Genomic DNA, 21,680 nt, shown 5'->3' on the forward strand with positions numbered 1-21,680 from the left:
GATCGAGCCCCACATCAGGCTCCTCCGCTGGGAGCCTGCTGCTTCCTCTCCCATTCTCCCTGCTTGTGTTCCCTCTCTTGCTGGCTATCTCTCTCTCTGTTGAATAAATAAATAAAATCTTTAAAAAAAACCCAAACATTGTTTAATTAAAAAAAAAAAAGAATTAACATATGATCCAGCAATTCCACTTCCGGATCTAGACCCAAAAGAATTGAAAGTAGGGTCTTGAAGCAATTTTTGCGCACCTATGTTCACGCATCATGTTTCACGATAGCCAAAATGTAGAGGGAACCCAAGGGACCACGAATAGATGAATAGATAAACCAAATGTGGTATGTTCACACAACTAAATCTTATCCAGCCTTAAAAAGGAAGGAAATTCTGACACATGCTACAACATGAATGTCCTTGGGGACATTATGCCATGTGAAATGAGCTGATCACAAAAAGACAAATACTGTATGCGTTCAGTTACGGGATTCCTACAGTAGTCAAATCCACAGATGCAAAGTAGAATGGTGCTTGCTGGGGGTGGGGGGAGCGGAAAATAGAGAGTTGTTTAATTGGTTAGAGTTTCGTTTTTATAAAGATGAAAAGAGCTCTGGACATTGGTTGAGCAGCACTGTGAGTGCGCTGACCACTACTGAACAGTATACTTAAAAGTGGGGAAGATGGTAAATTTTGTTACTTGTGTTTTACCACAAGGAAAGCATTTTTAACTACTTTTAAAAAAGGATTTAGGGTACTTACAGTACCCCCTACTTTCCAAAATGCTTTCACATTCAACATCCCACTTGATCTTTAAAACAACCTAGTGAGGGAGCAGATGAGATATTTTTATTCATTTTAGAGTAGAAGAGATTCCCTTGTAGGGTGTCATGGGGCCTCCCCAGCTTTTAGGCGAAAGGGATGGCTCCGGTCTGCCCTGGAACCTTTCATGACAGGTTGTGATTCCGTACTTTCTGATCCTCATTCTCATCTAATCTGTGGCCTACTGACCTGAACCTGGCCCCCAGCAGGCTCCCTCCGTCACTCACTCTTCTAACTTTGCAGACTCACTCCGAGACCGGAGTCTGGAAGCCCTCTTGAGGCTGTACAGAAAACTCAGAGATGGCGTGGTAGCCTCTTCCAGCAAAATGAACAGAATCTAAGTGTTATAGTTTAATGAGTTCTAACAAAGGCATATAACTGTATAAGCCACACTCTTATCAGGATATAGAACATTTCCATTGCCTCAGAAAGTTTCCTTTCCCAGTCAATACTCCCACCCCAAGGCAACTACCGTTTTGATTTTTTATTCCAGGAGAATTTTTAATTCTTTTGTTTTTTTGGCAGGGGGTTGGGAGGAGAAGGCTTTTTGCTGAGTATTCTTCCTGAGTGATTGTTTATGCCAGGACCCGGGGCCTATTAAACCAAAAAAAAAAAAAAAAAACAACAGAAAAGAAAAGAAAAAAGAAGTAGCTTCCTTTTTTCTCCCTCATTTTAATTATAGCTTTCCTTTCCATGGGGCCTGTCTGTCCCACCAATCTGAGAGTCCCCTGAAGGCAGGGACCAAGCCTATTCATCTCTGTGTCCTCAGTGCCTAGCAGCCATAAGAGCGTAACAGGTACCAGGCACTGTTCTAAGCACCTTTCACACATTAATTCATTTAATCTTTGTGATGCTCTATGAGGAAGGTGTTAGGATGCAGTCCATTTCACAGATGAGGACAGTGAGAGATTTAACAGCTTGCCCAAGATATCATAGTCAGGAAGCCGCAGAATTGAGATTTGAACTCAAGCCATCTGGCTCCAAGCATGGCTCTTAATCAGTATTCTCATCTGCCCCCAATTACATGTGTTTGTTGAAAGAATGAACAATTCTTTTTTGCCTTCCCATCTCAATATGTCCATAGCCAAAGTAAATGGTTCTCTCCCCAAAACTTCTTTTCCCCACATCGGACCTCACTGTTCCTCCTGGGTCTCAAAGAAACATGGAAAGTCTCTCTTATTTTATTTTTTTAAAAAAAGATTTTATTTATTTATTTGACAGAGAGAGAGAGAGAGAGAGACAGCACAAGCAGGGGGAGCAGCAGGCAGAGGGAGAAGCAGGCTCCAGGCAAGCAAGGAGCCGAATGAGGGATTCAGGGCCAGGGCCCTGGGATTGTGACCTGAGCAGAAGGCAGACGCTTAACCAACTGAACCACCCAGCATGGAGACTTCCACCTCTCTCCTCCCCAGCCTAATTTACTGCCTACCTGCCTACCTGTTACACTCACTAATCTTTGTCTTACATTTTCCCTTAAGCTCTTCTTTCTTTCTTTTTTTTTAAAGATTTTAATTTATTTATTTGACAGAGAGAGACAGCCAGTGAGAGAGGGAACACAAGCAGGGGGAGTGGGAGAGGAAGAAGCAGGCTCATAGCGGAGGAGCCTGATGTGGGACTGGATCCCAGAACGCTGGGATCACGCCCTGAGCCGAAGGCAGACGTTTAACGACTGTGCTACCCAGGCGCCCCTAAGCTCTTCTTTCTGGCTTACCTCTTAGGCACATGAAAACCCAAAACCACCCCTCCAGTGATGGTGAAGGCCCTGATAAGACCTTCCACCAGCCCAGACCACCTAGACCTTTTGAGCTAGACCCCCACTCATGGCTGCGTAGATGGACCATGGAGTGACCACTGGAATGACCTACAACTACCTTTATTTCATCATAATTCTAAAATATTGGCTCAAGGAGGAGACTTAGACTCATTTACATAACATACAATGCACATATCGGCATGTTTCCTTAAGGCACTTGGGCAACCTTATGCCCGCCTCTAGCCTCTACGTAGGAACAAGGCTTCCCTATCTAAATATTCATCCTCACCCTAAACAAAAGGAACCCGTTCACCCTCTCTTGGGGAGTCAAGGCTTCGGAAGCCATTCCCCTTGATCTCCTTATCTGCGGCAAATAAAAGTTTTCTTTGTGAGACAACGTGGTTCAGTTTCTGACTTACCAAGGAGCGAACCCACATTGGTTTGGTTGTACCTTTACAATTGCTTCCCCACTCTTTGGGGGCCTTGGGGCTTACATGCGGTATTATTTAACCTTCAGATAATCCACAAGCTAAATATTACTATTCATGTTTTGTAGATGAGAAACCAAATAATAGAATCCAGGTTCAAACAGGGTTTGTCTGGCTTTTGAGGACTCTTTCATCTCCAAAAGGACTGGTGACCTTGAGCAAGTCACTTAACCTCCAAGAGTCTCAGATTTCTCATTCGTAAAATGGGGATAATAATGGTAATTACCTCATTATGAGAGCAACTAAGATAACAGCACAGTGCCTGACACACGGTAAGTGCTGGGTGATAATTAGCAATTAAAGTTCGCAAAGCCTATAGCATACACAGCATGAGAGCTGGCTAATTGCTGTGACCAAAACGCTATCTGGAAGGGCTCTTGAAGTATAGCTGGGAAGAAATTGCCGTACCTGGCCCCTTCTTAGACTCTCAGAGGAGCTCTCTCCAGGGAAGCACTGTAGGCTGTATGAATTACCTTATTGCTCACTTGCAGGATACGCAGCAATAGGAAATACATCCAGTCTAGTGGAGAGCACACAGAACCTGTGACTCCACCCTGTCCAGGGTGTGACCCCAGGAAATCTTGAAACCTCTGAACTTTTGTCATTTACGAATTGTAAATAATACCTTCCCACCAGGAAAATTGAGATAATGCACATGGCAGCCTTTAGGGCATTGGGGACACAAGTAAGACCTACAAAAAGGAGGTGTGCAACATTATCATTGTCAGATAATGTATGTAAGCGTGATTTATTGCAAGGACAAGATAGATTTATAAATCATATGTCATCAAAATCAAGCCTTAAAGGTACAGGAAAGGTAAAATGATTGTACAAATCAGGTACTAGTGCATACCTTGAAAACCTAATTGCCCCCCATAAGGCAACAAGCAGCTCCTCCCCCCAAGCCTGAGTGGGGAAGGTGGGGGAACACGGACTCTCGCCCACCCGCCTCAGAGCCCCGCCTCCAGGGTTGCGTGACGCGGCGCCCAAGCCCCGCCGACGGGGGGTGGGGCTGGCCCTGGTCACGTGAGACCGGGTGCGGAAGTGGTGCAGCGGGCCGCGTCTGTGGTTGGCCGCGGCCGCGGGTCCCGGGGCGGGGTCAAGCCGGCCAGACGCGCCGGGAGGAGCCGGGGGAGGAGGCAGGCGCAGGGGCCGGCGTCAGAGTCGGGGATTTGGTCTGCGAGGTAATCGAGTGCTGGACCGGCGGCGGTCCGGTGCGCCCCGGCCTGCGCGCGCCAGTTGCTTTGGGTTCCCCAGGCCGAGGCGCCGGCGGCTGCGGCAGACCGGTAGGGTGGGCAGAGAGAGGCTTGGAGGGCGCGGGCGCCCTGTGCGCGGAGCAGGCGTGAGGCAGCCGGTTGCCGGGACGCCATGTCCATGGAGGACCCCTTCTTTGTGGTGAAAGGGTGAGTGTCCCCGTGAGCTCCACTGGAGGAGGAGGTGGCCGTGCTGCCAGCCCGCACCTCCCCGCTCTTCTCTCTGGAGGGGGAGGGGAGACAAGTGGAGACTAGGGAGGGGACAGTGAGGACGGCTTAGCTTGCAGGGCCATGACCAAGCGTCCAGAGGCATCCCCTCCCCGTACTACCTGGACTGTGAAAACCGTGCCCCCAACCAAGCCCCTGGGGAAGGGGATTTCTTGTGGGCTGTGCGTGGAGATACAACTTATTTGGGGTTCAAGGAGATCAGCAGCTCTGCAGGTGGGGCGGGAGACACGCGTCCCAGCCCACACTGGGGCTCTAGTGGAGCACGGGGCCCTACTTCGAAGGAGGGAAAACAGCATCTGGGCAGGAAAAGGGAAATGGCCCTCCTGAGCTTTGTAGTTGGCGTTGTTGGGGGTGAGCTTCCATTGTCCATTGAGTTTGGAGCGCCGGCCCGCAGAGTGGTGAGACCACAACACGCCCAGAGGCGTCTGAGCACGTTTGCAGGCTGGGCTGCGGGGGAGCAGGGCTCCGGAAGACAACTCAATTCAGTGGGGGCGTTTTTACTGAGTAATGTGAGGGGAGGAAAGCAGTCGTTCGAACTCAGCGATGATGTTGGAAGGAAAACAAAATGAAATCAGCCAAACTAAACTTTCCTCAGCTTTCTATTAGCAACTGGGATTTTCCCACAGTGCTAAAGGAAGTGAGTGCTTTCTTTTTAACTCCCTGATTTCATCCAGGCTCTTTGACAGGTTTCCCCCATTTCTTATCCAGCCTTTCGGAACAGAACTGCCTTAACTTATTTTTCCCTGTGAGCTGTCCTGACTCCATCTTTGATTGCTCGATTGTTTGTTTGGAGATAGAAACTTCATTTGCACTTTGCCATATTATCTTTGTAGCCATTAAACAAATGCAAAAAAGGTGGATTCTCATGCTATTGTAACTTGTCAGCTTTATGTTTTAAATGTCGGACATAAACAAATCTGGGAACTACAAAGTTCCCAGATCAGTCCTATTAACCACGAAGCGTCCCTCTGCTTGGAGCTAGTTGCTAGCTTCCTATTTCTGCCTGACCAGTTGGTTGAGTGTGTGTGTGTGTTTTAAGGATTCTTCTCAGAGAATTTACATGCTACTTTAGGTGAAGTACTTTGTTATCCATGATACAGTAAAATATATTTATATACTTCTTAACATTTTCCTAAAAGGATTTTTTCTTCATCCTACTTAAAGTAGGATGCTACTACTTAAAGGAAAATGCTGTGTTGCAGATTGATTGGTAATATGTGACTCTCTACCTGGAAAATGTGTTATTTGTTAGAAAGATTAGTTTAGGGGTTAATTTTTAAATGTTAAAGCCGTGCATCTTTTCCTCCAATGAAAATTCTTAATGCTTAGGTTGCAAAGGTTATCTCTGGCAGTGGAAACCAGGGATAATCAGAAATTTTTTGTTTGTTTGATTTTTAATGGAATCTGTGAAAATGCGAAATTGCTCTGACATCTTGGCCTTTTTTTCCTGATAGTATCCAATATAGTCTACCAGTGCTCGCTCACTGATTAGATATCACTGCTGTATTGGAATATTGGCCTGGATTCTTGGTTGACTTTTATATCATTTTAGCTCATGTCCTTAAGGTGTCTGAAGGAAGAGATTGGCGAGACCTTCTGCTGAAAAAGTATAATTGGCCACATGGGTGGCTGTGACAGAATATTTGGAGAGCCGTGTACCCCTATTTATTAAAAGTATTGAAAATGCATTGCACGATATGGAAAATTAGATGCCTAAGTTGTAGCCCTTAGCCTAGCAGCTGATGGCTCTGAGAAACAACTCACCCCAAAATAAGTAGAAATGACAGGTGATAAATTAAGCGATAAAGCAAATGTTACAGAAGATTAAGTGCCCCAGTAGTTCTGAGAAAAGCAACTCATTAGAAATGGTTATGATTGGAAAAGCTTTTAGAAGTAGTAGTAGGTCTTGAATTAGGTTATGAAGATGGGTAGAATTGAGATAATTCAGGCCTGTGTCTCTCTTAATTGGTCTGCCTGTTTCTAGTCATCTGCCCTTGGTTCTGTTGGATCAGTGCTGTCTGAAATATAATGTGAGCCATATATGCCATTTTACATTTCCTAGTAGCCATGTTAAAAAGTAGAAAGGGGCACCTGGCTGGCTTAATTAGTGGAGCATGCAACTCTTGATCTCCGGGGCATTGGGCATAGAGGTCACTTAAAAAAAAAGTGAAAAGATACTGGTAAAATTAGGGGCGCCTGGGTGGCACAGTCGTTAAGCGTCTGCCTTCGGCTCAGGGCGTGATCCCGGCGTTCTGGGATCGAGCCCCACATCAGGCTCTTCTGCTGGGAGCCTGCTTCTTCCTCTCCCACTCCCCCTGCTTGTGTTCCCTCCCTCGCTGGCTGTCTCTGTCAAATAAATAAATAAAATCTTAAAAAAAAAAAAAGAAACTGGTGAAATTAATTTTAATGTTATCTTTAATATATTCAGAATATTTCAGCATGTGGTTAATATGAAGTTTATAATGGGATAGTTTACTTTTTTGTTTAAAGTTTTCAAATTTGGAATATATTTTATATGTATAGCACATCTCAGTTTGGACACTAAATTTTCATCACGAATATTTGATCCGTATTTAGAGTTCATTAAATTTACAGTTGAAAAAGTAGATTCACGGGGCGCCTGGGTGGCACAGCGGTTAAGCGTCTGCCTTCGGCTCAGGGCGTGATCCCGGCGTTCTGGGATCGAGCCCCACATCAGGCTCCTCCACTATGAGCCTGCTTCTTCCTCTCCCACTCCCCCTGCTTGTGTTCCCTCTCTCGCTGGCTGTCTCTGTCACATAAATAAATAAAATCTTAAAAAAAAAAAAAAAAAGTAGATTCACATACCCAAACATTCCAAACATATTTAAAAATTTTCCAGTAACGGAATTGCATATCAGGTTTTAAATTGAACTGAAATAAGAAAATTAGTTCCTTAGTCACACCAGTGCATCGCAGGCGTTCTGTGGTCACATGTGGAGCCCACGTTGGGTAGCAGAGGTATAGCTCTTCTAGGGGTTCCGTACTTAACATCATTTAGTGGCTGCCTGTTGCCTACAGAGTAAAGTCCAAACACTTCATGACCACTGTGATCCAGCCGTCCTTTTCCCCTCTCCCCACTCTGCCTACCCTCAGCACAGAGCTCCAGCAAGGTCAGACTTGGTAAGTTCTTGGTAAGTATGACTTGGTAAGTTCTTGGTAAGTATGACTCCATCCTGGGTGCTCTTACTCCACGGACTCCTGCTCTGCCTGGGTCACCCACTAAGCTTTGAAGATTCAGTGTAAGCATCTGCATTGCCTCCAGGAAGTGCTTCCCTTGGCACTCATAACGCATTATTGCACCTCTTCCTCTGGCTGTCTTTCATTATTAGACTATGAGCTCTGAGGGTTGGGACTGTTTATTTTCCCTGTATTTCCAGCCCAGCACCTTGAATATACAGCATAAATGTTAAATAAATACTCGTGGTGGTGGTGCGGGTGGTTAAGAAGTAGTGATTCATGGGTGGGAACATTGCCAGCAGATGCCCTGAGATGGGCATTGTGTATTAGAAATGATCAAGGAGAGCATCCCAGGTGGTGTAGGAAGTTTATTTAAGGGAAGTAATAATAATAGCTAACATTTTAAGGATGCAACTCCTATCCAGGCATTTTGTGCTACGTAAGCACTTTATAAAAAATTTCACTTGATGGGAACAGCTCTGTGATGTGGGCACTAGCCCCATTTTAGAGATGAGGAACTGAGGGAGCACAGAGGGGTTAAGTTATTTGCCTGGGGTCACACAGCTAATAAGTGGTAGACCCAGGATTCAAATTTGAACTGCCTGATTCTACTCACACTGTTAAAATGTCACAATGCAGGTAGAATAGGGTCAAGGAGAGCCTCATTTTGAAGCCATTGGAGATTTTTAAATCTGGGAAGTGGAATGAAATGAACGTTTTTAGGAATATTGATTTGGTAGTACTGTTGGATGCATCAGTGTGAGGAAAGATTTAGAAGGGGACTAGTTAGAAAGCTGTGTTAATCGAAATACGCAGTTCTTAATGCCTGGATGTTTGAGGCTGGTTATGTGAGGTTTTGACACTATCAGTGTCCTGTTCAGAGCAGGATCCCAGGACACAGAGAAGAAAACCACCGCAGTGGGGCAGCTGAGCTCTCAGGGCACATGTGGCCCCTACCTGGCGTAGACATTCACAGTGGTATTTACGGCACCAGAACTCGGTCCCTGAAACTCCAGGCTCTCCTAAATCACCTCTGGCCTGCCCTTAACTCGTAGCCTCTCTGGTGGATCCTCTCCATGTGCTCTCACTGGGAGCTTGATTATGCCCATTGTGTCAGGTACTCCCTGTGTACCTGAGCACATCCTGGTCACTCTGGCCCCATTCTCTCCCCTCCCTACAAACGCCTGACCAGACATTCCTCCTCTTAGCCCTCCACTCCTGACTCCCCATTCACCTTCAGTCTCATGTCCACTTGATCATCGTGTCCTATCAGTGCCACCCCTTGGATATTTCTAGAATCTTCTCTCCCTCTCTAGCTATGGTTCTTCTACCCTAGCGCATGTCCTCGTTCTCTCTCACCTGGACTCCTGTAAGCAACTTCTTCAGCAAGCTTCGCACTGCTACAGATGTATCCACACAGACACGATCAGGTCATTTCTCTATTCAGAATCCTCTATTCTGACATCCTTATTGAGTGTCTGTTTTTGTGTGCTGGGAGCTGAGGGTACAGCAGTGAACAGACTAAATCCCATCCTTATGGAGCTTGCATTCTGAGGACAGGAAACAGACAAATAACGTGATATGTCAGGTGGTGATAAGTTCTGTAAGAATAAAGAGGGTTAAAGAGAAAGGAAAAGTGGATTCTGGGTGTAATTTTTCTTTTTATCTGACTTCAGGAGGCAGCGAAGTTTGGTGAAAGAACTGTTTTTTTGGTAATCAGGCTGACCTAACATTGGGATCTCACCTTTCAGTTACTTGGTGTAACTTTGGGCAAGTTAATTCTCCTCTTTGAACCTGTTTGTACAAAATGGGTTAGCAATGTACAAAATTGGCTTAAAAATACCTGCTTTATTGGTTATAAGGATTAAATGAGTTAATGTATGTAAATTACCTAGCAGTTGGGGGCACATACTAAATGCCCAATAAATACTTTCTTTTAAATGTCTGTTTCTATGTTTCCATCCAAATAAGTTGCCCTTTCTGAGAGGAGAGACCATGTCTTACTGGTTTTTGAGTAACATTTAAACTAACGTTAAATTAATATATGCTTATTTTAGAAAATCTAGGAAACAAAAATATAAGAAGGAGAATAAAAATTTATTGAAATGCCACCATCCAAAAAGAATTTGTTAAAATTTTGGTGTCTTTTGATCTTTATTTCTATTAATAGTTTTAGGCAGTCCTTTTCATCAGTTTTTGATCTCAGGATATATCAGGCATTGTGCTAAGAACCTAACAATAATTACTATTATTTTTTTAAAGATTTTATTTATTTATTCAACAGAGATAGAGACAGCCAGCGAGAGAGGGAACACAAGCAGGGGGAGTGGGAGAGGAAGAAGCAGGCTCATAGTGGAGGAGCCTGATGTGGGGCTCGATCCCATAACACCAGGATCACGCCCTGTTATCACGCCCTGAGCCGAAGGCAGAGGCTTAACCGCTGTGCCACCCAGGCGCCCCAATAATTATTTTTTTTAATCCTTATAAAGTAAGTACTGGTGCTATTATTATCATTAAAAAGAAGAAAATGAAACTTAGTAAAAAAAAAAAAAACAACAAAAACACAGAACTTCAGGCTTATAAGTGAAAAGGCCAGAATTTATATATGTGTGTATTATTATTATTGAATAATTGTTTCAGAAGTTGGCATGATACTGTATTATAATCTTTTCCTCTGTTATTTTTTTTTCCATTGAGGCGTTTTATTTGCACATATGTATCCCTAGAAAAAGGATCCGAGGATTTTCCCTCCTGTGTGCTTTCATCTTGCTTCTTCATGGTTCGTGATGCCATTGGTTGTCAGAGGTTGATTGATGCCACAGGTTGTCAGTACAACGAAACCAAACTGGTGGGATGGGAGCAGATTATTCTGCCATTTTTCTAGATCTTTGGGTTGTACATCAAATCTAGGACTGATCACTCCACACTTGTTTAACTTGCCCGTGAGGTTCACAACAATTTTCCCCGCTCTGTGAACGTTACTGATTTCAAATTCGCCAGTGTAACCATGCTTTATCATCATGGTTAGAAACTGGATGATGACTTTGGAGCATAGCCTAATAAGAACCTGACATTTGCCTCTTTTCAGCATTGTTAATGCTCTTGAGAGCATCTGCCAGGACATTCTCGTGCACATTATGGCAGCGCGGAAAGAGGATGGGAGGGCTATCTGTATTTTTTTATATCCTTAAAATGTCTTCAGTGGGAGGGCTTTTAATGACTGCATTGTATTTTGTCATAGAAATGTAATATAAATGAGGGCACCTGGGTGGCTCAGTCGGTTAAATGTCTGCCTTTGGCTCAGGTCATGATTCCTGGGTCCTGGGATTGAGTTCGAGTTCCGGCTTCCTGCTCAGCGGGGAGTCGGCTTCTCCCTCTCTCTCTGCCCCTCCCCTCTGCTTGTGCTCTTTCTCTCTCTAGCATGCTCTCTCTCTCAAATAAGTAAATAAAATCTTTTTTCCAAATGTAATATAAATGATTACCTAGGATGACAGTTAAGATATTTCTAATTTATCACTATTACAAATAAAATAGTGGCAAGGAGAATGAATGCCTGACAGGTCTTTATTGCTGCTTCTATTTCCATAGCCTGTATTTCTTTAGCAGATTTGCTAATTGAGAGAGTAAGCACATTTTCAAAGCTTCTGATGCATATTACCAGATTGCCCTCCAGAATACACGCCTATCTCCTCTCTATCTCCCACCCGCACCCATTTCCCCTGATCTCTTAACAGTCCTGGGATTCTCATTTTAAGAAATCATATTTGAGGGCACCTGGGTGGCTCAGTCGTTAAGCATCTGCCTTCAGCTCAGGGTGTGATCCCAGCATTCTGGGATCGAGCCCCACATCAGGCTCCTCCGCTGGGAGCCTGCTTCTTTCTCTCCCACTCCCCCTGCTGTGTTCCCTCTCTCGCTGGCTGTCTCTCTGTCACATAGATAAATAAAATCTTAAAAAAAAAGAAAAAAAGAAATCATATTTGAGGGGCGCCTGGGTGGCACAGCGGTTAAGCGTCTGCCTTTGGCTCAGGGCGTAATCCCGGCGTTATGGGGTCGAGCCCCAGATCAGGCTCTTCCGCTATGAGCCTGCTTCTTCCTCTCCCACTCCCCCTGCTTGTGTTCCCTCTCTCGCTGGCTGTCTCTATCTCTGTTGAATAAATAAATAAAAAATCTTTTAAAAAAATCATATTTGAATCCTGTTGTTTTCATCTTTGTATTTTGTAGGGACTCATGCGGTGCTTGTTTGATGAGTGCATCCATTTTGAGTTTTGGGTATTTTTCCCTATCTTGCTGTAAGCCTTTTAGAACTTGCAACTTCCAATTGAATGGCCAAGAAAACTACAAAATTGAGCATTGGAATATGAGAGTCTGTTGGTACCAAGTGAGCTTCTTCTGTAGGTGAAAGGCATGAATGTTGCGGCTCTTTACTATGTTGTTGTTTTGGAGGCTTTGTGTGCCTGAGTAAGGATAGTTTCCAGGTTCTTGGCTGTGGATCAATGTTGAAATAATGGCCTAAGTAAGCAGATGAGCAGTATGGTATATGTTGTATTCTTTAACCAGCATTTGTCCGCATGTGCAGTCTTCTTAACTCTAGATTATGAGTTCCTTGCAGGCAGGCGTGTGCATTTTATTCACAATGTTGAGAGAACTGTTTCTTGGTCTAATCACTGAAAAAGAAATCACATGCCTGCAAAGTAGTTTTAGTCTAATACAAATGAATGTAAGTCTAATCTCAGTTCTCTTTTTTAAAGTCAGAATCAGATGTTTCACTATAAAAAGTTTGCAAACGTTTGTTATAAATTTATTGAATGCCTAATACTGTATTTGGCTGAAATTGTAGTCTGGTTGGACAACACCATGCAGACACCCGGAGTATAGGCGAAAGACAGTGTGCATTGTGTGGAAGATTTCAGAGTAGAGTTGAGATGTTATGAAGACTGAAAAAAGGAAAGACCCCAGTGGGAATGTTGGTCAAGGACATTTTAGTGAAGCAGGTAATAGGGTCTCATTCTAGCCCTTAAAGAAAATGTCTACTTTTCATTTGCAGAGATGTAGGGACTCTTGGCTGGGAAAGAAGCGACCAGAAGTCTAGAGCCAGGAATGAGAAAGGGGAGGGTGGGAAGGAGAACTGCCAACTGACACAGATTTTGTTTCAGTGAGAAATCAGGTTGGATATTAAAGTGGGCCAGTTTGGGGGAGGAAGATGTGGAATACCTAGCTGAGAAGTTTAAATTTAATCTGTTTCCTATTGTAAATTCTTAATCAGGTGGCAGTTTTAACTAGCAGTTACTGTTTACTAGCCTGTGGGCAAATCAGGTCTTCTGATTCCACAAAAGAAATAGATTTGTCTGAAGGCTTAGCAAAGATAGGATTGAATAGGTCTTGGTACTGGAAGGCACCTCATAGAGTCGGAAGCATTTGAGGCAAACAGCCTAGATGCCTAAGCTCCAATTCTCCTGTTTGTTCAACGAGTGCAGACTAGATATCTTGAAAGTTCCTTCCAGATCTAAAATCCAGTGACTGCACTTAAGTAGATGTTGTGCAAGGTGAGAACTTTTAAGAGGAAGAGTGTCTAGACAAGTTTGAAATCTTGGAAGATAGAGGCACCATTGACTGAAAGGGGGAAGCTAGAGAAGGAAGCAGACTTTTTCTCTGCTTTATCTTTTTGTTTGAATACTTTTTAAAAATTTTTTAAATTAATTAATTTATAGGCAGGATAAGATCAGTTTGGTTTTAGGCAAATGGAATGGTCCTATAGGCAGCTAAAAATAAAGGAATTAATCCTGGTGAGTGACTAGGGTTGGTAATGCGGTTGGGGAGTCAACAGCTGAAAGGGATCTTTTGAACCTGTGAGTATTGATGAACGCCTAGAAGCTATGAAAAGTGCTAGGAAACACTAGGACCAAATAGAGGAAAAGGAAAGAGAAAACTGGTAGAAACTAGAAGACCACAATGACACAAAAACAAAGGAAGTGAGAGTTTCAAGAAAATAGCTCTGAAGGCTGTAGTGGCAAGTACATTGAAAGTGAAGACACATTCAAGCCATCATGACTTTGATCTGCGGTGTCGTTGGTAGCAGTAGCACTATCCCAGGGGGGTTGTGGAAGCAGCAGCAAATTGAGGTCAAAATTGTATATAACCGTGGGTAACTAAGTAGAGTCAATTTTCCCCCCACAAGAGTAATTGCAAAAGGTATCACCGTACAGTTGAATTTGGAAATGACAGCGAGGTCAAGTGAAAGGAGTGTGTGTGGTTTTCCCCTTAAATACAGAAGATGTGAGTGTGGAAGTCAAGCAGTAACAAGAGCTCCTCCCTTACCTAGCACAAGGGATTGGTAGTGGAAAGAGGCTGGTAGGCTAGGGGGCTGGAGGGGGGATATGGTTGCAGAGGCTTGCACAGCCTGGGTTTTTCAGGTTTCGTTACTAGAATGGAAACCATTTGCCTTTCCTAGCCTCTGAGTATATTGATGAAACAGGAACCTCTCTGTAAAGAGTCGTGCAGAAGGAGCACTGCCCTAGATACTGGTCTTGGGGCCGATTGTCTTTTTCTAAAGGTGGCCACCCCGGTATATATCCTGCCCCATTTGCTTTTCTTAAATTGTGAAGCTGGCATTCTTCTATCAAGCTGGGATCCTGATTTCTTTCCCTGGGACCTGGGAAGACCTTTGTAATTGCCTCAACTGACAGAATGAGTCAGAAATGACACTGCTTGACTCCTGAAGCTTAAGCCCTAAGAGACAGCCAGTACAGCTTCCACCTGCATCTTCCTGACTCGGGATGCAAGGCTGGGGTGTCCTGAGCTAACATGTGAGAAGTCCAGCTACACCGAAGCCGCTCTGCTAGAGAGATCATGTGGAGAGACACAGACACAGAGACACTACCGAGGAGCCTATGTTTTTGCAGCCACAGACACTGTGAAGCAGGGACCAGCCATTTCTTCTGTGTTTGGCACGATTTCCCGACCCGCAGAATCCATGAGCGTAATAAATGCTTGTTTTACTCCACTACGTTTTGGGGGGGTGGTTATACAGACACAGTGACTGGAACAGATGCCAGTTCGGAGTCTATCAGCATGATCAAAGAAGAAAGGAGAAATCAGTAGGCTGATGGAGGTTTCAGCTACAATTATTGTGCAACTTGTTGGCATAGCTGAATGACAGATTCTGCAAAACCAAAGCTTCTTCATGGTTGAGATACTCCTTCCTCAAACTTTACTGAGAAACTTGGCAAGATCTAGATAAGAAAACTTGGTGATTTTTATGGACATCTGGATGTATTGCCTTTAGCCCTAGAGGTTGGTTGGGATGGTGGGCCCTTACGCATGGTGGAACAGACTAGAATGTTGTACGGGAGAGGCTCAGCTAGCAATGACAGAGGGTTAGTGTTTGACTGGCTTTGGAAACAAGCTAGGTTCTGACAGTGTCAACTTTTTATTTATAATGAATGGAAGAACCTGGTTTTGAAAGCTTTGATGACTTCATTTTTGCCGAAAAGATATATTCTTCAAAGATGTAGACTGTGTTTTCACTCTTGGCAGTTGCTTACCAGTAGTTCCCTGGGCTTTGAGGCGGACTGCAGTGAAGGACCTTCATTCTGGTGTTCATGGAGTTTAATCCATGAGGATATGACAGGTCCCTTGATTTTGATAGACCATTTGGTAGACAGCAAGGTGGAAGATCTTCACCCTTAGCATTTTCCAACACTGTGACTCTTGTTGCCACAGACTGTGTCAGACAGAACCGACTTTGGAAACATCTGTAACAGATGTGGCAGCAGAAAATCTGTTTGACTTTTGTGGGCACTTCTCAGGGTCAGCAGCTAAACCTGTACTACCTAGGAGAGTAAACAGCAAGTTTTTGGTGAAATGGTGCCAGACAGGATTCCCAGAGCTGTTGGTGAGCAGATGGTTAACCAAGAAGTTTGTTAAGCTGAAGAGCTCCAAAAATTCAAGGTATACCTGGCCCCTCATGGAAAGTTCTGGGCATCAGATTTCAGTCTTTCCCTTCACATAGTTGAAAGAAAAACCTCAAACAAGTAAACCAGACTTCACAGGAAAAGGAAAGCAGTGTTTTGTGATTTTGACCTTTCTGGAAACTATACACAAAAGTGGCTCTCTGTCACCTAAGGAGTCAGCAGCTGCTGCTTTCTGGTCAGGGTGCTGCGCTTCTCACAGGGCGCTGTGCTCACATGGGCTGTGCAGAGCTGGCAGTGCCGGGCATGTGGGGCGGGGGGGGGAGTGCCTAACTAGCCGCTTCTCACAGAAACAGCTCCCTTGCCCTTCCTGAGAAAGTAGTGTGAAGAAAATTCAGTGAGTGGGTTCTTCTCCTTCTCTTGTTAAAACCCTCACAAATCTCAAACAGATGACACTATTATATGGTCCTCCGTCTTTTTGTTGTTCTCTGCCCTGTTAATTGATTTACTTGGAATGCCTAGTGATTTTAAATATTTAGTTCCAGATATTTACAAATGGTTCCTAATTGAAGAAGTTGTCTCACTAGAGTCTCACACATCATTAGCTGTGTCTCGTGGCTCTTGAAACTGATCAGGAATCCCAAGTTCTCTTGAAAATTCTGGTTACCATTAATATTTGGCTAGTTTGTGACACGTGATGTTTTCTACTCTCCTTTCATGCCTTCTTTTGCAGGCTAGCACTAAGCTGAAATGAAGTCGGGGGATGTTTTAAACTTTGAGGGACCCCACATGCTGCTATTAAAATAGGGTTCCTTGAGACACTGTAGGTTCTGGCTTTGAGATGTGAACCATTGCTGATAGTTCCCACCTTTGTAATTCCTTGAAATGTTTGTCTTAGAACTGCAAAGTAATGACTGCTTTGCCTTTCTTATGTATGTGCCACTAACTGAAAACTAAAGATGAAACCTCTTAAAAAATAAGAGATCAAGAGTGGAATAAGCCAGGTCACTGGCCCGGGCCTGTGGGGTGTTGAATGTTATCCTGGGATTGCTTTGTGGCATTTTTCTGATTCCTGCCATTTCTTTGATGTCTTTTTCAGAACATGCTTGAGGGCTCCTTGATTTCACTCTGTGCTGCTAGAATTGAATCCATCCATGTGCCCCTCCTCCCCTCAAGTCTGACTATCAATGTCTTAGGAGGTGTGGTTATGAAAGTGTGGTGCTTGGATCTCAAGGGATTCTCACCCCTTTCACAGAAGAGTCCCTGAGCTTAAAACGCTTTTCGTAATAACTCAGATGTGGTTTGCTTTTACCATTGTGCTGACATTTACACCAATGATTGAAAAAGCTGTGGCAGGTAGAACTGCCTAGGTCAGGGCAGTGGTACCAAACTGACTAGTCGTCATTGTGTTCCTCCCTCGCAGTGAAAAAGAAAAAAAGTCATATTCCCTTAAAAGTGTTCTTCATTGAAACAGTAAAAATTATTAATTGTATCAAATCTTGATCCTCAAAGACATGTTCATTTTTTTAAAGTTATAATTTACCTTCGGTAAAATTGATCCTAATTTTTAGTGTACAGTTCTTCAGAATTTAGCAAATGGATACAGTTGTGTGTAACCACCACCTCCACAAATAAGATATAAGACAGATCCATCCCCCTAAAGGTTTCTCTGTGTCCCTTTGTAACCGAACTAATGTGAGTTTGCTCCTTGGTGAGTCACAGATAAAAACTACAGCAGGTGATATAATGAGCACTGGGTGTTATATATAACTGATGAATCACTGAACTCTACCTCTGAAACTAATAATACGCTATATGTTAATTAATTGAATTTAAATAAAGTCAAATAAAAAAACATACTACATCAAGTAAGTTGTTGGCACAAAGGAAACTCTATTTGCAGCAAATAAGGAGATCACAGGGAATAACTTCCGAAGTTGTGACTCCCTGAGCAAGTGTTGGATGGGTTCCTTTTATTTAGGGTTAGGATGAATATTTTAAAAGGGGAGCCTTGTCATATGTAGAGGTGGGTAGAGGGTTGCACATGTGCCTTCAGAAAACATGCCTATGTGTACATTGTATGTTATGTAAATGAGGCTTGTGCTCCTCCTTGGCTGAAGATTTTAATATTATAATGAGACAAAGGTAGTTGTTGGTCATTCTAGAGGTGACTCCATGGTCCATCTACGCAGGGTTGAGTTGGGGGTTACGCTCAAACTGGTCTGGGTGGTCTCGGCTGACTGGAGGTCTTGTTAGGTTAGTCGCTATCGCTTGAGGGCTGGTGGTTTTCAATTTGTGGCAATTATGACTAAAGCTACTATAAGAATTTGCAGATGGTTGTGTGAATGTAAGTTTTCATGTCACCTACAAGCGAGGTTGTTTGGTCATATGGTAAACATGTTTACAAAAGAGCCACATTATTTTCCAAAGTGGTTGTATCATTTTGCATTCCCACTAGAAATGCATGAGAGTTCAGTTACTCCACCACCTGGTCAGCACTTTGGCATTCAGTCATTTGTCGTGGTATCTCATTGTGGATTTAATTTGCATTTTTCTAATAACTAATGGTAGTGGACATCTTGTATGCTGAGCTGTCATCTGTATGTCATCTTTGGTAAAGTGACTATTCACATCTTTTGCCCATTTCCCTTACCCCCCACCCCATTTCTTAATTGGGTTTGTTTTAGTTTTGTTAAATTTTGAGAGTTTTAAAAAAATTATATTCTAGATAAAAGACATTGATCAGTTTTGTAATTCATAAACGTTTTCTCCCAGCCTTAGTACACATTTTGCTGATCTGCGTGACAAACTGAGAGTATGCCGAAGCACTTTTGCTGTATTGTGAAATAAGATGGCTGTCTCTGGGAAAAGCAATTTGTGATTGAGTTGCTAGCTGAAATAGCTCCTTTTTTTCCCTCCACAGACTCTCATTTTTACTTGAAAGAATGCCTGGCAAACTCGCTATTGCACATGTTCTCAGATTTCACAATTATCTAAAAAGTACTTGAGATATTTTCCCAAAAATGAAGAAAGTGAACTTGTCACTTAATAGAAAACAATTGACAGGTTTTTTGCTGATGATAAAAGTAGAGCCTTTTTTTAAAAATAAAATTTTGGAAAGCTTGCGTCAACTCCTATCATCTTATAGGTTCCTGATAGTTAAGTTTTTCTGATGAGATTGGTGGTGATATTATATGATTTGGGATATTGTGTAATGAAAAGAGTCAGCATTTGCAAGACTTCTGGTCCTCAGTAAACTGATACTTTCCAGATGACCAGTATATGTGATAAAATCAAACATGGGTAGGTAAAAGATCCATTCAAAATACAAGGTAGGGCAATGGATTGTAATATATGAAGAGTTCAAAATGTCTTTGATACAGTTTCAGGTTCCACATTGCAACTAACCTTTAAGAAACTGCCACTTTATTGAGTTTTGGTTTAGGGTCAAAAAAGAATATGTACAATTATCTAAACAGTCTATTAAAATATTCCTCCCTTTTCCATCTGTCTATCTGTATGAGGCTGGATTTTCCTCATATACTTGAATAAAACATGTCAAGAGACTGAATGTAGAAGGAGATATGAGAATCCAGCTGTCTTCTGTTAAACCAGATACTAAAGAGATCTGCAAACATATAAAACAGCGTAATTTTTTTTGTTTTGAAAATTTTTTTGCAAAAACATTATATTAACATGTAGGTAGTTCATTATGTTTGATTACTTGATAAATACTTTGTAAACATCTGTTTGAATTTCTAATATGGTAAATGGCAATAGATAAAGAACACACATCAGTCTAGCTTCTTTGGGGTCTTCAGTAATTCTGAAGAGCGCAGAGGAGCCCTGAGACCAAAAAAGTGTAGGGATTGCTACTTAAGAGAGTTTAATTTGAGGGGCGCCTGGGTGGCACAGCGGTTAAGCGTCTGCCTTTGGCTCAGGGCGTGATCCCGGCGTTATGGGATCGAGCCCCACATCAGGCTCCTCCGCTATGAGCCTGCTTCTTCCTCTCTCACTCCCCCTGTTTGTGTTCCCTCTCTTGCTGGCTTTCTCTATCTCTGTCGAATAAATAAATAAAATCTTTAAAAAAAAAAGAGAGAGTTTAATTTGAGCATATGGTTGTGTTCTGGGGGTGGAGAATGTGGTATGCCCTGGCCTGAGGCTTTCTTCGTTTTAAGGCTTCTAGTTCTCAAAAAGGAATTTATATATGTACTTGACAGAATTGTTAATTTTTATATTCTTTAAAATGAGATATTATAGATACCTCTTTAACTCTGTCTTCTATTCTCATAATTGATGTTCAACACTTAGAAATAAACCAAGTACCTGGTATTATGGGAAGATGTGTACCTCTTTCTCTACCAAATCAGCCAGAAACCTTACGAGAAAGTAAAAACACGTACTTAGTCTCTCCCCTTTTTATGTTAAGAGTTTCTCACTAGCACTGAAAGTATAAGGCTGATGTGGAAGGAACAATGAGAGGACTCTGCTAACCCGTCAGCTGGGTGTTGAACAGACCTGGGGTGATGTCACTGTTGGCCGTATAGCTCAGTGATGTGTTCAGCCTGACCCCATAGCTGTATTCTCCATTTTAATGGTCTAATGAGTATTCTCAAACTGAAATATTATTGTAAGGCACTTTTCTTCATTTTATTAGTGCTTTATCTTCTGGTACTTAAAACTGTCAGAGGGAATAGGACGCATACGCAGTTTCTGTCTTAAAGCTGTAGGCAGCAAACATCCTGAGTGAACACCCAGAAGAACTAGTTAAGAAATCATTGAAGGATCAAAACAGATCTCTTCCTTTCGGTGCATGAAGATTATAATTTTTGCATACAAGAGACCAAATAATTATAAAATGATTCTTTTTTGGTTTTTATATGCAGTAATAGTCAATTATAACATTTAAATTGTGGCTATCGGCCCATTGTTAGGAGGCCAAGTTCTTTTTTTGTTTTTCTCTTCTGTGTCGGAAATTTGCATTTCTGAAAAGTTATAGTGACATTCTCACTACAGCAGTATAGAATGCTACCTCAAAAGTGGTTGGTCTTTTTTTTTTTTTAATGTGTATCACTTCTATTTATTTATTTTTATTTTATTTATTTATATTTATATTTCTTTTATTTATTTATTTATTTTCCAAGTTTTAATTTAATTTTCAGTTAGTTAACATACAATGTAATACTAGTTTCAGGTGTAGAATTTAGTGTTTCATTCTGCTAAATGAAACAAGTCAGTCAGAGAAAGACAAATATCATATGATTTCGCTCATATATGGAATTTAAGAAACAAAACAAATGAGCAAAGTTAAGGAAAAAAAAAAGACAAACCAAGAAACAGACTCTTAATTATAAGAGAACAAACTGATGGTTACCAGAGGGAAGGGGGGTGGGAGGGATGGGGGAAGTAGGTAAAGGGAATTAAGAGCACACTTATCATGATGAGCACTGAGTAATGTATGAAATTGTTGAATCACTGTATTGTACACCTGAAACTCACCTAACACTGGCTGTTAACTATACTAGAATTTAAAAAATTTTTTAAAGTCAGATTAAAATCCTTCCCTTCTGAAAGACTAACTGCATGAGTAACCCTTCCTCAGCCCTTTTTACCCTCACTACCCCTCACCCCCCCCCCCAAAGAAAAGGAAAGCTGTGTTAGGACTTGTTCATGTGAATATAAATTACTGTCACACCAAATGGCAGCATGTGTGAATGTTAGTGGCACTTCAGTTGATTTGTAGGATTGCTTCTTATATGACTTTTAAGTATAGGCTGTTCAGAGAAACATTAAATTTTGTCCTCAGTAAACCTGATATAGCATTTAAGTACTGACTATTTTATTCCAAGATCAGCTGAGAACATAATAGTGTTATTTTAAAGGTTTGAACTTTGGTATTTGTTCACGAAGAGCCTTCTATAAAGATCTAAACACACTTTTGGGAATGGTAGTTGCTGAAGATGGTATGTGATCACAAGTGTTAACTTAGGTCAGGCAGTAGTTAACTTGTTCATGGAACATGTTGTCTGTGATTTCAGCCCTTTCC

General features: G+C 42.3%; 1 protein-coding gene across 2 annotated transcripts in view; it reads left to right on the top strand.

Moving 5' to 3' along the window:
* Positions 1 to 4,164: 4,164 nt before the first annotated feature.
* The window catches only part of STX6 (syntaxin 6), a 46,216-nt gene continuing 28,700 nt past the window's right edge, over positions 4,165 to 21,680 (top strand). For both annotated transcript variants that reach the window (XM_008701131.2, XM_008701132.2), the window contains exon 1: positions 4,165 to 4,451. In XM_008701131.2, the coding sequence (XP_008699353.1) occupies positions 4,417 to 4,451 (35 nt within the window). In that variant the 5' untranslated portion in view covers positions 4,165 to 4,416. The remainder of the gene's footprint in view (positions 4,452 to 21,680) is intronic.

The sequence above is a fragment of the Ursus maritimus genome, unplaced genomic scaffold, assembly GCF_017311325.1.
Source record: "Ursus maritimus isolate PB19 unplaced genomic scaffold, ASM1731132v1 scaffold_2, whole genome shotgun sequence".
In the NCBI taxonomy this organism is placed as follows: domain Eukaryota; kingdom Metazoa; phylum Chordata; class Mammalia; order Carnivora; family Ursidae; genus Ursus; species Ursus maritimus.